General features: G+C 39.2%; 1 protein-coding gene across 1 annotated transcript in view; it reads left to right on the top strand.

Moving 5' to 3' along the window:
* CYTH3 (cytohesin 3) overlaps nucleotides 1–15997 on the top strand; it is a 50003-nt gene that overhangs the window by 26165 nt on the left and 7841 nt on the right. Inside the window, exons 2-9 of the mRNA XM_052680341.1 lie at nucleotides 598–680; nucleotides 1219–1283; nucleotides 1729–1795; nucleotides 5405–5523; nucleotides 8050–8130; nucleotides 10024–10136; nucleotides 12085–12233; nucleotides 13041–13152. Coding sequence (XP_052536301.1) covers nucleotides 598–680; nucleotides 1219–1283; nucleotides 1729–1795; nucleotides 5405–5523; nucleotides 8050–8130; nucleotides 10024–10136; nucleotides 12085–12233; nucleotides 13041–13152 — 789 coding nt within the window. The remainder of the gene's footprint in view (nucleotides 1–597; nucleotides 681–1218; nucleotides 1284–1728; nucleotides 1796–5404; nucleotides 5524–8049; nucleotides 8131–10023; nucleotides 10137–12084; nucleotides 12234–13040; nucleotides 13153–15997) is intronic.

Raw genomic sequence — 15997 nt, 5'->3', positions numbered from 1 at the left:
TGTTTAGTGGTGGATTGTAACTGTATGTTTATTTGAAAAGAATAAAAATGTATATCCAGGTGATGGAAGGTGATTGCTGTTAGGGGTGTTAGTGCTATTCTGCTTACCTTCATCTGGTAAGGGCGGGTAACGAATATGATATCCAACGGCAGCACCAAGATGCACATCTTGATAATGACTTTTCTGTGGCTTTTCCCTCTGGAAAATGTCATAGGAATGATTTATTCAAATGAAGAATTTTGATCTATTACTGAAATAACTGGAACGATACCAGACTTGATTTTGGCAATCAAACTGTAGAGCCAAATCTTCCCACCTGTTACATGACAACAAAATTCCCTTAAATTGTCTGGTTTCCTTTTAAAGGATCGATTCTGTCCTTAGCCTTTCATTTGTTGCCTTACTTGCAATTTTATAAAGTAGAATTTCAGTGAATTTGGATGCGTTTTCACCTCCACTCCCCTACGTAATCCCAGCTAGAAAAAGAAAAAACAAACTTGAAATAAATAACTTGTTTTTCTTAATCAAGTTTATTCGGTTCTTTGCCATGAGGTATGTTTGCAAAGGCTGAAAGATTGTGCATTTGGTCTATTTCAGTGCCTGATGACCTCTCCATAGAAGAAAGAGAAGAACTTATAAATATTCGTCGCAGGAAAAAAGAACTGATTGATGATATTGAGGTAACTGCTTCGTGTATAGAATTCCCTAGGAGACTGCTGCAGCAGATTGAATGACAGTAAAGCACAACTTTTCACTCTCTGTAGGTGTGAGCCATATGTAATGTTTTCATAAGTATGCAAATGGCTGAAACTAAATCTCGTTAATTATCAAGCAGGTTTACGATTCATTTATGTGCTTTTAAAAATGCTAACTTCTGGATCTATGCGATGCTTTGTGTGCATGTGTACACAATTGCTTTGTGCAGTCAGGGACTCAAGAAGCAGTAGGTTTGTATCCAGGATAGGAGTGAGAGAACAGTGTGGGTAAATAAATGTGTTGGAGTTGGTACTGATAGTTTGGTCTTGATGTTCTGATGGGAGCACACACATGGAGTTGAGATTCATGTCTGCAACTGCCAGCTGTGAGATTTATCCCTTCTCTTCAGATGATTAGTAAATATTTATGAAAATAAAACCTAACTGATTATACTAGTACATGACAGATAGTTTCAAAATGAGTTTTAATGTGGATTAACAGTTTACTTTCTTCTTTTGACAGAGATTAAAATTTGAAATAGCGGAGGTTATGACAGAAATTGATAATCTGACTAGTGTGGAAGAAAGGTAAGTAAAGCCAGCATACAGACATGATTCATTAATTCCTTGAAACAGCTATTCCAGGAACAGAAAATAAAAGTGGGTATTATGCTAAATAAACCTTTGGTCACCTTTGTTCTGTCTGTTACAAAGAGCTGTAAGTTTGACTTTATCCCATTCAGGTTTGTCTTATGTTCAGGTGGAGAACAGGTTGAACAGAATGCAGTATTTGAAACTGTCCAACTAATAATGAGCAGTTCACTGAAGCTGCAATCATTTGAAGTAGCAGTAAATAGTAACCTACTTTTCCCCCTTACACAAAGTGAATGTCCCAGTTTTGTCGTGATAGAAAATTTGAAGTAGTCAAAATGCAAATTAAAATAAACTTATCCAGAAATTGTTCTGTTGTAGAAGAATAATTGAGAATTGCTTTTTTCTTTTTTTTTTTTTTTTCTCCTTTCTCCACGTGTAGCAAAACGACACAGAGAAATAAGCAAATAGCCATGGGAAGGAAGAAATTCAACATGGACCCTAAGAAGGTAGAGTTGTTACCATCGTATTGTTTGCCTGGAATCAGGCTTCTGCTTCTAAAATGATCTATGGCAAATACAGTCTGTTTTCTTACAGCATTTCAAACATTCAGATTATATAAATTGTCAGCCCTTATTTGTATATCCTTTTCATACATGAAGCAGGAGGTGAATTTAGTCGTTTAGTCGTTTGCCAACCGTGTGTGCTTTTTTCACTTAAAACATGGTTTTTTATATATATATATATATATATATATATATATACACATACATATATATATATGAAGTAAAACGTGTTTATAAACAATAAAATATGCCAGCTGTTGATTGCAGTGACTTTCAGGGAGATTATTTGTACCTGATAGAGTGTGTTCTATGTTGACATGTCAAACAGTTCTAAAAGTACTTACAAATTTGGCTACCAGTGAAGTAATAGAGTTAAATATATCTCTATAAATGCCCTCTGCTTCTTCCAAAATGCTTTTAACTTGCTTCTTAGTTATTCTCATATGGGCTGTTATATTTGCATATCCAAATTCTGTTTGTGAAAAATTCACATGTGAACATTTGTGTATCTGTACACTTACATAACACAGATACCTACCTATGTTGCTTGGCAAACACTGGCAGGCAGCATGCCTTCATTTGCGAAGAATCTTCTTTAACATCTTTCTTGAGAGCGTTTAAGCTTTGTTCTTCTTTCAAATTGTATTGATGTCAGTTATGATTTGATGGCTTTTCTGTAATGTCCAAGAGAAGCAATGGCTGCTGTTCTTCTGGCTGCTTTCAGTTTAGTAAAAACACTGAAGCATTTTGTGATACAAAACCCTTCTCAAGCTGGTGACCATGGCTGCTATTTTTCTTTCCCGTTCTGATGTCTGTATGACTTCAGCTCTGTTGAGGGCAGAATATCCCTGATATTCTGACTGTTATTTTCCTCCAGCTCTTTTGCCTCCTAGAATTTTGTGGCAAAATCACACAGTGATGCAAGCTGCCTTCGTTCCAGTGTTAACTATTTTTGGTACTCTTTTTATGGGATAAAGTTATTTCTGTAAACAGATGCTGCGGCCACATTACTACTGTAACGTAATATAAATGTGGTAAATGGACTTCGAGTACTAATTCCTTAAAAATGTCTGTAAATCAGTGGTGGCCTGCAGTAGCTGGATGCTCCAAAGCTGGATTGTCTCTCTGTTAGGAGCTGCAACTTTAAATTACAGGCAGCTGACATGTATGTTATTTTAATGCTGAATGAGAGAATGAACTTCTGGTCCTTGTGACAACAGTTCTTCTTCACAGCAGGAGGGGAGGTGGTCTCCATGGTTGGGAATGTGAAAGAAGCAGAGTAACAGTACATTCACTTGAATGTTTGAATATTTGAATCCTCAAAGCTTTTTTTCCCTTAAAAATCCAATAATATAGATGTAGTGTTTTCATAGTAGCAGCAACACATCGAGCTGATTTCTTTAATCATTTTTATTTGAAGAGTTTTGTGTTTTCCAATGGGGTAACCCAAAGATGTGTGATTGTCCCCTGACCCGAAAGTCGTTGCTGAAAATAGCTGTGTTGGATGCAGTTAGGTTACATCAGGCAAAGGGCTGTAATGGTCAAGTTTGGGAAAAACAAAACCAACCAACAAACAGCAAAACAAAACAAGAAGCACTTCAGAAATCCCTGTGCAGGGGACACGAAGCTGTGCTTTGCATTCCTAGCAGTGGGTGTCACTGCTGTCCGTGGTGGGCTGGGGAAATGGATTCCCTGACAAAAACAGGATCTAAAGAAGTGCAGAATTTATCAGCAAGTTGCTCTAAAAAAGGAAAATCGGAGATTTAATTGCACAGGCTTTTAAAAAACAAACAAACCTAAAAATCATGTGGCATTTGTCGGTGAATAACAAATTGTTGTGTGATGCTGACTTTGTGCGTGGAGGTCAAATGACTGCCTTTTGTCTTATATAGCCTTCATGAAGAGGAGTTACACCAAGACAAAAGATAGTGGAGGAGTTGATGAGTGTTTGGCTGACCTATTTTGCAGTGTATTCCAGACATGAGAGTTGTCCCAGACATTCCTTTCCTGTTTATCTGATTTTTTTCTGCTGCTTTAAAGATCTGAAGAATTAAAAGAAAAAACAACAACTAACAAACAAAAACAGCCCTCAAACCCATTGATTTTTGCAGCATGCTCAGATTCCTGTTTCTGTGCAGGTATCCTTTGTTTTCCACGTTTCCAGTCATTTCCATTTTTCAGTAACCTGTACAACTTGTACAAACTCTATGGGCAGTCTGCATTAAACATGAATAGTGCAGTCTGGGTGTTGAGCAAAGCAACCTGCAGCTGCAGCTTCTGCTGTGTGTTGGAAGGAGGGTTCGTTCTTGGTTGGCACATCTGAGAAACTTTTTGTGTTGGTATGGAGAAAAAAAGCAGTATGTTTCATCGTCGGGTGAAGATTTTGCACAAATGTTATCAAATATGCTTGAGCTGATTTGTTTTGAGGAAATCTCAGCTATTACTGCTTCAGAGTAAAAATGATGTTTCCTTTGCAATGAAATCACATCTGTTCTGAAATGACTTCTAAAAGAACTAAGTTGTCATACTACCAGCATGTGATGAAACGGAGTTTCAGACGATGAAATTGTTAGGAGAGAGCTGCATTTAAGACTTTGGTTTTGTATAATAAATTATTATCTGCCTGACCAAAAAAAAAAAAAAAAGTCAATTTACTGTCCTGATTTATCACAGAAAATGAAGTATCAAAGCTTAAAATAAATCATATATATATGTAAAGAGCTGTCCATGACTACAGAGTGGTGGACATCATTTCCAGCCTTTATGTAAACTTCAAATAACCCATAGACTCCTCTATTTCCTGCTTTGCAAAAAGCTTTCTGGGGATCTCAGAGCGGGCAAGTTCTGTGGCCAGTGATTTAGAGAAGTGTAGGAATCAGGGGCTTGGTCAGGTGTGCACTGAGGTTGGGGTAAGGCTCCTCCTGGCTTCGTAGAAGCTCTGTAGTAGAGGCCCGAGAGGTTTCACGGTCAGCCCTTTGTGAGTGCTTTAATTCATGCACGTTTGCAGTCAGCCAATCCCCAGAGTCAGCATGAAGTCTTTCAACTGGTTTCAGTATCTTCAGCCATAACTTCTCCTGCAAGTAGTGGCTTGATGGACTGGGGTGCAGTTTGCAAATGCTTTATTTTTTGTCATGGCGGTGATTAAGTCATTCCTGCATACCTCTTTGTTATATGATTTTACAGATTATCTTCAGACATTTATGCAGCGTGCTGAGCAGGCCAACTTACATTAACCTGTTAAGACAGTACTTGGTGTTTCTGTAGTTAAGGAATTCAAACTGCCACCTGGTGGTACTTGCCTTAAAAATGTGTTCCCTTTTATATCTGCCAACCAGTACAAAATACTGCTTATCTGACTGGGAAAAAAGCAACCATTTGTTTACTATTTCATGTAAAGTAGAGAAACAAAAACAACTGTAGACTACTTTAACTCTTACATGCTGCGTGCATGTCTGTGACACTGTACTGATGCCAAATGTTAGGAGCAGTATTTACATAAATGCTGTGGAAAAAAATGTAATATTCCTTCTCCTCTAAAATTGCTTTTCCTAGGGAATACAGTTTCTGATAGAAAACGACCTCTTGCAGAACACTGCAGAAGACATTGCACAGTTCCTTTACAAAGGAGAAGGATTAAATAAAACGGTAATCGGCGATTACCTCGGTGAAAGGTAAATAATAATACTGAAACTTCATCCTGCTCACAAAGCACACTTAGCAATTGGAGGAGTTACCTGCCCCTTCAGAGGCTGCACAAAAAGCTTCTCCTCACGGATGCAGAAAAGCTACAGAGGGAAGTAATGCTAACCTATGAGATGTTGATTAGTTGTTGTTTTTAAATGGATCCATTGTTGAATAATATTTAATTCATTGTAACTTACCATTTTGAGAAAATATCCTTAAATTTGGCATTAAAGCAGAATTTAATACCATAAGCTTTTGGAGTGGTGAACAGTTTTAGTAATTCCTGACACCATCCCTAGACAAGGTGTGGCTTACAACTGATAATAATTGATAGGAAGAAAATTACTTACTAGAATGGATCATTCCTGGGACAGTAGTTGTAAGCAGGTTTTAGTGTCATCCCTGTACCAGCCTTCCTCTTAGTAAGGAGGCATCTCTCAGAGCAGCTGCATCAGTTCTAGCACAATAAATGTGCAAAATGCAATAAAATGCAAATTGGTTCCATTGAGATGCAGCCCAGGAATGGATTTTGGGAAAGGGAGCAGCAAGAGATAGAAGTAGCAGGTAGGTTGGAGTTGGTGCCATCTGCGTGCTTGAACATGTGCTGGTTCTGATGCCAGTTAGGGAGGTTTAAAAGCTGACTCATTTAGGATCTGCTGCTGTAGTGATGTGTTCTGGCAGATCCCCGTGAGACATCTGTAATCTCTTTACAGCATCAGCAGCTTAGTTTGTGCACTATTTCCTCCTGACAGCAACAAGCTTAATGAAAGTTTTCACTGTTGTACATATATTTTTGAAAAGGTTTTCTGTGCAGTTTCTGGACCGTGTGAGTAGACATTGCAGCAATTTCAATATGAAGGCATTAGGATGTTGAATATTTGGGTAGAGTTGTGCAATTACTTGTATGTTAGTATCTACTAAATTGTAACAAAGCTTGCAAAAGACAATCAGTATGCATTTTTTTATAGTTATGCTCTACCTCCTGAAATACTTCCAGTATTCTGCTCCCAAGCCTGTGCTCCCATCAATCTGTGCTCGTGCAGAAGGATCTCACCAGTGCCACCAGTCCCACTGGCGTACTGCAGAATGGTCACGTTGCTGCTCACATATCAAATTCAAAGATGTATTATTATTTCAGGACCATCTTCTAGATTTTTCATTATTTAAATATGAGAAATTGTAGTGATTTGTACTGAATAGCAAAAAAAAATAAAAATTCTTTTTTAATGAATCTTTAAGTTGGTGCTAAAATTTGAGGAGAATTGTGAAAAGGATCTTTTTCTATATTTGCAGTGTTGGAGCTGCATGAAAAGCTTCTCCTCACATGACAAAGCATGACTCTTAATCCAATGTACATTAGAACCAAAAAAAGCAAAAATTAGAGTATTTGTGCTGAATTACTGCAGCTTTGTGTACATGTAGACAAGGAGCATCTTTGGCTTAAGATAACACAGCAGCCCTATTGAGTGCTCTGTGCAGTTGCACTTTATACAAATTTACTGCTCTGCAACGTAGCATGGAGCTCAACTGTATAATACTGAATTTGATGAGAATTGCTTCTTTTTGCTTGATGGAGCTGCTCTGTGGTTCTCTGAACAGTCTGGAAACATCTTAATAAATGGTTTGCTTTCAAGTATTTGCTTGTGAGTTACAGATTAGCTACAAGCATTTAGTCAGTAACACAACAGATAATTCTTGGTGAATGCACGCCTTTCTATTTTCGGGTGGAGGTTGATACGCAACATTCTGCCTTGATGATGTATTTAAAGCACACCCTGAGGATTACAAACCTTTCTGCTTCAGACATATGAATGTAGTAGTGGTGTAGACTAAATTCTATCTGCATTCAAATCATTTTGTGCTTATCAGCCTTTAAAAATAACTTTTGCATTCAAATAACCTTGTATTAAAGCATAGTTGGGCTCATGCTTTGCATAATGATGTCAAAGATAGCTGAGAGCAAGCCAAGTCAAAAGCTTTTAGTAAGCTTCCACTGTAACAATTTTGGAGAATAGAATAAGAATTTGGTACATATTAAGTACTTCTTTGAAAAAGCTGTTCTTATAAGCAGTTGAAGTATGGCTTATTTGTCCTACTTCGTATGGCTAAAGAAATTAATCCTACCTTAACTGTTGTTTCAAGTGTTCATGACACAATTGCTGCAAAAGATTATTGTACTGAATAGATTTATCAAATATTTTCCCCTGTGAGGGTAGGTGCAAGAATAACAAATAACAAATGAAGCAAAGAAAGACAGGCCACTTTCAGGGCATTTAAAAAAGCAGTGTTGAAATCTATTCAGGTGTAGTGGCTCTTGATAGCTTAGCTTTTAAATGCTAGCAGAAATGGGCAAAACGCTAGCAATTAAAATTGAACGTGACAGCAATTCCTTTGGTTTGGTTGATCAGTATAATATGTTTGTTTGCTTATTCTATAAGAAAAAGATAGAGGTAACTAAGAAGGCTTTGAAGTTCAGCATTGTAATTGTTTATTTCCATTTTTCTCTTTCACAGAGATGAATTTAATATTAAAGTTCTTCAGGCTTTTGTTGAACTCCATGAGTTTGCTGATCTCAATCTTGTACAAGCCTTACGGTGAGTAAAGTCTTTCTGTTTTTCTTCCTGCATTAAATTGCACATTCATAGGAGTCACTGTGTTCTGCTTGTCAGAAAGCTGATGTAACACAGCATGACTCTGTACCTCACTAGGCAGCTTAGCAGAGGCGGTTCTGTTTTAGCACCTCCAATTGTTTGTAGCTGTGCCTTTTTGGTGTGCCTGCCAAATGTGAACATTTGAAGACAATTTGATATCTCAGCACAGAGATGGGTTGAAACAAAGCCCCAGCCAAACAGATCTTTCTCTTTGCTGTCCCCTTCTTCGTCCATTTCTTCCACTTGTTCCTATGGGTGCAAGAGCACTGCAGGCCAGAATTACTGTTCATGTGCAGTTGCACAGAGGTAGACTTTGGTACAAGCAGTTTCTTCCTACTTTATTCATATTTACCTGTCATGTGAAGAAAAAAAAAAAAAAAAAGTGTAATATTTTTTTTTCCTTTGGTGTGTAAACTGGTTTTCTCTGAGATGGTAGCATGGAGTTACCTTGTGAAGCATGCAGTGTTGCTTATGGAAATCCACAATTAATTCAGGAAATTAAGGTGAAATACACTTCTGCCAGTCTCATTGCTTCAAGTGACTCCCCTGACAACAGATAAATAGAAATGTTCATGTGATCTTTGTTTCTGGTGCAGCACCTTGTGATGTGGAGTCAGAACAGCTTTGCTACGGTTGAGTGATGTGGTGATGTTAGCCTGAGCTGCCTGAGGCGTAAGCTAAGGCTCTGGCTGATGCAGATTTTCTGGAAGGCTTCATATCCCTATCTCTTTTACTGAGTTTAACATTAGGCTCGATTTTATTCTACCTTAGCAGCTGCTACTATTAAATGTTTGTATTTTGGTAGCTTACAAAATTCGTGATCTGGTTGGAACCTTGTACAAGGTGAGTAAAAGACAGTATAACCAAGTTAAGGATGGCCTGTGACTCTTTGATATGAAGTCCTAAAATGGAAACTTATGAGAACAGGAGCCAGTGGGTATTATATTGGCACCCACTGTACAGGGAATATGGAATTTTTTTTTGCATGGCAGAGCATGTAACTTTGCTGCTCTAGGTCCTGTTTTAGTTTAGATGGTTGTTTTGCTGAAAAAGAAAAGAACAAGTGACTCGGTTAATTGGAACTTTTCAGTTTCACCATTTGCTGAAAGTGAATTTGTGAAGACTTCTGTCCTGTATGCATTCCAGTGTACCTGTATATAGAAACAGTAAGCTAGGAAAGTAAAAATTCTATGTCAGTTCATGCTGATCTCCTGCATATGTTACAAAATTACTGAGATGATATTGTCAGTCTTTCTTAAGCTCTGGGTCTGATCTTTGTAGGGCAACTTACACTTGACAGGCAGCACTTCTCTCCATGCACTGGTGTTTCTCTTGTAGTTGTTTTCATTTTTTAATGTTTAATTAATTCATTTAAAGATAATAAGTGTTGCTGTACTCCTTCCTTCTCTCCCTGAGCAGAAATATTTTCTCCTGTTTCTTTCTACATTGTAAGTAAAGTCTAGCTGAGTGCTTATTGCTCTTAGTAGACAGGAATCCCAGGGAGGATTGAACTGGTTTTTTTCCTCTGTAGTATTCTCATGGAAAAATGGGATGCATACAGAAAATTGTTTACTAGTCCTGAAAAAAGAGAGTCTCAGAATATGAACTGCCATATTACCTTGCCTGATAGCATGCAGTGTTGCTGGCTGAATTTCTGGGTTAGCCATCTGTGCATGTTGCTTTATGATAGCTCCTGACTTGTTTGTTGAGAAATGGAGACCGTGTTTCTAGGACATTTTATATCCACATTGCTGGGTTTTGTTTCTGATTATTAGCAATAGATGCTTAATATGTAAATATTGGAATGAGCCTAACAATGATTCTTCTTTTCTGTAGGCAGTTTCTGTGGAGCTTCAGACTCCCAGGAGAGGCTCAGAAAATTGATCGTATGATGGAAGCTTTTGCTTCACGCTATTGCCTTTGTAACCCAGGAGTTTTTCAGTCTACAGGTTAGTTATAAATGATGTTAGAATGTTAATGTGCTTCTGTATCTGGTGCAAGGAAACAGTGGCTAATTTGAAAGTTCAAAATAAAATAATACGTAGAATAATCGTTTCCTGAGAACTGTGAAAATGCTGCTATCTGATTTTATATTTCACATCTGGAAAGTAGAAGCTGATGGTCAGTATTCATTTCCACTTACTAAACTCTGCCATTAATGTGTAAACCAATTTGAGCATAAGTCACACTTTAGAAATGTCACCAGGCTGTTTTGTCTGTGTGTAGCTGAGATGCTGAATCACAGCCTGAACCAGTGATTGACACCTGGTGGAAGGCAGGGCCACCCAGGGGAGCTCAGGTACTTACAACATACCTGAGGGAGGGGAAGGGTTGGAGCCAGGATCCACCCCTTCCCAGGCCTCGTGTAAGGGTTAGCAGTGGAGATGAGGGTATCTTGCTGGAGATCCCTGCCTACCAGAAGCCTTCCAGAGGTAAGCAGTTTTTCTTCCTTTGTTTCTGTGTTCACAGCTGCTGCATTTGGGCTTGTTCTCATTTGCTGCTTCCGAAGATTGTGCCACTTTGCTATACTTTCCATCACATTGTAGTATTACAGCATTGCACTGGGTGTTTGAGAACTAGGATTCTAGTGTTAGATATCTCACTATCTCCCTACTGGGTCCAGGAGAATCTCATGAGGATCAGCAAAGCCAAGTGCATCGTCTTACACCTGGATTGTAGCCATCCCCATTATCAGTGCAAGCAGTGGGATGAAAGGATGAGCTCCTGAGGAAAAGGGCTTGTGAGTTCTGGGGGATGGTAAGCTGGGCATGAGCCAGCAAAGTGCCTTGCATCCCAGAAAGCCAATCATATCCTGGGCTGCATCCAAAGAATCCTGGCCAGCAGGTCAGGGAAGGTGATCTGCTCTTCTGCTCTGTACTGGTGAGACTCCACCTGGAGCACTGTGTCCAGATCTGGAGTCCTCACTGCAGGAGAGACATTGGTCTATTGGAGCACATCCAGGGAGTGCCACAGAAATGCTCCAGGGGATGGAACACCTCCCTACAAGGACAGGCTGAGAGAGCTGGGGCTGTTCAGCATGCAGAAAAGACGGCTCTGGGGAGGTCTGAGAGTGGCCTTTCGGTATCTAAAGGGGAGCTGTGGGAAAGAAGGGGGCAAACTCTTCAGCAGGGTCTGTTGTGACAGCATGAGGGAAAATGGTTTCAAACTGAAAGAGGGGAGATTTAGATTGTGTAGCTACATATTACATATGAAGTCACCAGCTTTTCCCTTAGGAGAACTGTATCTTTTCTTTATAGCAGTCTGCTTATCAAAGACTTACCTCCGTTAGAAATGCAGCTCAGTTTTCTATTGAATTACATCCTCTAGAAGTACTTAGGCATAAAAAGCCAACAGAGCTCTCCCATCCTGCACAGAATAGCATAGTGTCTTAGCACTGCTGGTCTGTTCAGTTATGTGCGTGCGGAGCTTCCTTCTGATCACCAGATTCGAGGGTAAGAAAGTAGGCAAGGAAAAGGTTAATGTGAAGAAGGTCAGCAACAGCTACAGAGGGAAATCCTTACTGAAAACAAAATACAGAAGATGCAAACACGTCTTTTCTTAATGTAGCAGAGAGATTTCCATCCTCTATTTTCTTATGCATGATCTTGTTTGAATTCTGGGAGAGCTTTCTACAGTCACAACCACGTCAAGAGGCATCATAAGATCTCTTTTGTTATCCTTTGATATTGGCACCTTTGTATGCCAAGAAATTGAGTCAAATGTTATTTTCAGTTTTATTTACATGCAGTTCAAGTATTATTTTGAAGAGACTGTTCTTCCTCTGGGTGTCTGTGGTAAAACTTTGGAGGCGCTTTGAATTGATGTCTGATGGACCAAGCCTGTATTGCATCTACTGTAGACATAGAAAAGTAACTCATTTTTCCACTCTGGTTTCAGATACGTGCTATGTGCTGTCGTTTGCAATCATCATGTTAAATACCAGCCTGCACAACCACAATGTCAGAGATAAGCCAACAGTAGAGAGGTTTATTTCTATGAACCGTGGAATTAATGAAGGTGGAGACCTTCCAGAAGAATTATTACGGGTAAGTGAAAATGGGGAAGGTAAGGGGCTGCTTTTTGTTTTTTAATAGGAAACTTAATACATATGCAACAGTTTTCAGACTGATTTCTCAAGGGAAGTAAAAAAAAACAAACAAACACTTTCTGCCATGCAGAACCAACTGAGAGACTGAAAGAACCATCCATTGATATTCATGGTCTCTTTCAGTTAGTTGTCTCTAATCTTGATCTTATGTTGAGAAGAGATTGCATTGGAAGTCCTCTGTATGTCTCTCAGTAGTATCCTTGTGACAGTGTTCTTATGGAATTGGCTTCTTATGGAAAGAATTCTATTTCTAGATAAGTCAGAGAAAGTAGGAAAAATAGTTAAATAATAATGAAAAAATGACTGTTTTGTTACTGCTTTTCTATTCTTCCCACATGTGGTGTGGAGTTTCCTCCTCTCCCCTGAGCTAACAGTAAAGCTATTTACTTCTCTAACACAGTGTGATGATCTGAAGTATTTTCTAAAAACCCAGATTTGTTTGGCAACAGTTAGGCTAAATTACAACGATTTGAGAAGCTGAAACTTCTGAAATACTGAGTTCTGAAATAAAAATGTATTTGTTGGGAAGTACTTATAAAATCTAGAGGGAGAGTTTATAGAGAAAGTAATTTAAAAGCAAACTCATTCAGAGAATTGAACAACAATTGGGAATGGATGGTCCAGAAATTTTTGGCAGTGTTTCCTTTGCTTTTTGTACAAAGAAACTGAGAAGCAGTAGGACATTGTTGTACTTTCTGATGGATGTTACTAACGAGGTCTTTTTCCTCTTTTTTTATTCTTCTAGAATTTATATGAAAGTATTAAGAATGAGCCATTTAAAATTCCAGAGGATGATGGAAATGATCTAACGCATACATTTTTTAATCCAGATAGAGAAGGTTGGCTGCTGAAATTAGGTGAGTTCCGAGAGCGGCCTGGCTGCTGTCTGTTCGTTGTTTGTGTGTCTGCTGCTTCTGTGTCCAGCTGCTTCCTTACCAATGTAAAACGGTTCACACTGTAATTTACATTTAAAAATGTGTAAGCCAAAATAAGTAACTCCTTTACAACTGAAGGTTGTTACTCCTTATTTCACGTATACAAACCAGCAATCTTTTTTCAGACTTTGGAGTTTTGTTTCTGGTATCTGAGAACTGAAAACTCAGCAACAGAAAGGAAACTCGGTGTGGTGCCGTGTGCCGTGATGGATAGATAACAGCCAAACCTCCGTGTAGTCACTGCACAGAACTCATGTGAAATTTCAGCTCAGTTTTCTGTGTGCAAAAACAGGATTTCTTGTCAGAGAGTTATTTCTGTGTGTCTTTATTTTTCCATATTATTTGTGAGTTTCTCTTGGTTTGGTTTTGGCTATGATTTTTTAATGAGTGGTTTAAATGTGCCTTCTTGTTTTCCTTATGGCCTATGACCTATCACCTTTCTGTTCTGTGACTGGCTGTCTCTGCTTATTCTGCATTAGGAGGTACGTATCTGATTGCTTTCCAGTGCCCTCTTGTTCAGTTGCTCATTCTTTTATTTTCTTCCTCCTCCCTCCTCTGTTGTTTTTTTTTTTTTGTCGTTTTCTTTTAGTTTTCTTAGTTATTTTTTCTTAAATTTATTGTAGCATTTTGCTTTTTCACTCGGTGTCACTAACAGTATCATCAGAGGTATTCTGTCCACAAAGGCTGGCATGAGTGTCTAGCTCATGTGCAAGTGTCTTCTGCAAAAGAAGGTGTTTAAGCGGAAAGCAGAAAAATAGAGACGACTTCACTGCATTCACTGAAGAATATAACTAGAAGAACAATTTTGACCAAGAGAAAAACATTTTGTGCTCTTATAATGAAGATCCAGAGTGATTTTGTTACTTGTACATCTGTACATTAGTATTTTGGAAAAACCTGATTGCATTGGAACTTCACATACATCACAACTGCTCTTCTTCCTGCGTATTTTCTTTTGTAAACATCCTACTGAGCAAGCCAAATACATTCCTAAATTAGTGTGAAGTTTAGGGGGCTGGAACCTTTGGTGATTTGCAGTCCCCTGGCACTGCGCTGTGTTACGGCCTCAGTTCAACAAACGAATCCCATCAGCTTTACTTGTGCTCAGGGACTCTTCTCCTCTATAAGGCAGTAAAATTTGTCTTTTTCGTTTGCTTTTTTTCCCGATGCAATAAATCTCTTTTCTACAAAGCCAGTAGTGACACACTCCATTGGAGCCAGTGTTAGGCCACTTGAACTTACTAAAGAAGAGGGCACTTCACGCTTGGTGACTGCAGTGTGAAGAGGGATCCGCGCTTGGGGCGAGAGGTGGGCTGTGCACTGTGGTGAAAGTTGAGCAAGGGAGAGCCGTGGGCTCTCTGCTGGTGTTTGGAAACCAGCAGTTGTGCTACTGCTAGAAAGACACATGAGCAGCTATTTGTAAATTGTTCAGGTGCTCTGCAACGTCTGGTTTTGATCTCTCCACTATAGAGAGATTCTTTGTCTAACTGCAAAAAAGAGTAGAGCTGATTCCTTGCTTGTTTTGGCATGCAGTGGCTGAGCTGCTACAGTTTCAAAGATGACTTTGCAGGTTTTCTCCATGTTATAGTATGAGGCAATAGCTATCTCAGCTGAAAAGCTTTTAAGACAAAGTAGAAAAAAATGCTTGTTCTGTTGGTTGGGAATAAACTGTATGAATATAGTGAAAACTGCACATTTATATCCATTCACTCGTAAGTTTATGCACACACAGTATAAATAGGAGTGCTGTGTATGTAGAGGAGTACCAGCCATACACCATGGAAGAAGTTGTCAACAGAACACATATGAGAGATCTACATAAATAAATATGTAGAAGGAACAAAGAAATGGAACAAAAAAGAGTGGCTGAGCGCTGCCAGGCGCTTCTGTAGAAGTGATCTCTGGCTCTGGCTTTGAGCACGGTGTGATGAGAGGCAGCACATGGAAACCCAGCAGCAAACATGTGGATGGGACTACAAGCTGCAGCCTGGCCTCGCAGCAGGTTATCTGAATAGGGTGCACACAAATGCACTTTGCTGGGTTGTGTGCATTGACCAGAAATAAACAGTGCTTTTTTCCTTCTTTCTTTGTTTTTCTCTCCCTTGAGTTTCCTGCTTGCTAGGAGGTTTAAACAGTGAGGGGGTGCTGCCTTCATCCACACTGTCTGCATTGCTACAGACCATCTGCAGTCTTTTCTGTTGGGAAACATTCTGAAATCGATGGAGATTGTATTCCAGGCTGCGAGTTTAAGTGCTCCATTGTATTAATATTTGCTGAAGAGTTTTTTTAATATATAAAACAATGAAGATGAGCCTTTAAATCCAGAGTCTCTCAAGTTCTTATTTTGTACTTCTTACAGCGTCTCTTCCCATTTGGCTCCTTGTGCCAGCTCACCATGTTGATGATTCTTTGGGCAGGAGATGGATGTTGTCAGTCTTTGATATGTATTACAGTTTGCTTCTCCTAAAGACTTTCCTAGCTCTGGAGACTGGCACTGTGCTTTAGAAAGCCATGCTTCAAAAATGCTTGCTTTTGTGAAGCTTCCTGCTCTGAATTCAGTTCAGCTGTGGCTCAGTGCAAATTCAAGCACCAAACTGGGTGTTGGGCAGCACCTCTGGTTTTAGCTAGCTAGACTCAGCCAGTTGCTTTTCTGTCGGTGGTTTTAATAAGCCTATGTTGTGAACTACTGGAGAGAGTCCTGTGGAGAGTCACAAAGATGATGAGAGTCCTGGAGCATCTCTTTTAGGAGGAAAGGCTGAGACACCTG

The sequence above is a fragment of the Tympanuchus pallidicinctus genome, unplaced genomic scaffold (genome assembly GCF_026119805.1).
Source record: "Tympanuchus pallidicinctus isolate F22 unplaced genomic scaffold, pur_lepc_1.0 scaffold18, whole genome shotgun sequence".
Lineage (NCBI taxonomy): Eukaryota > Metazoa > Chordata > Aves > Galliformes > Phasianidae > Tympanuchus > Tympanuchus pallidicinctus.
This window is presented reverse-complemented; position numbering and strand designations above follow the sequence as displayed.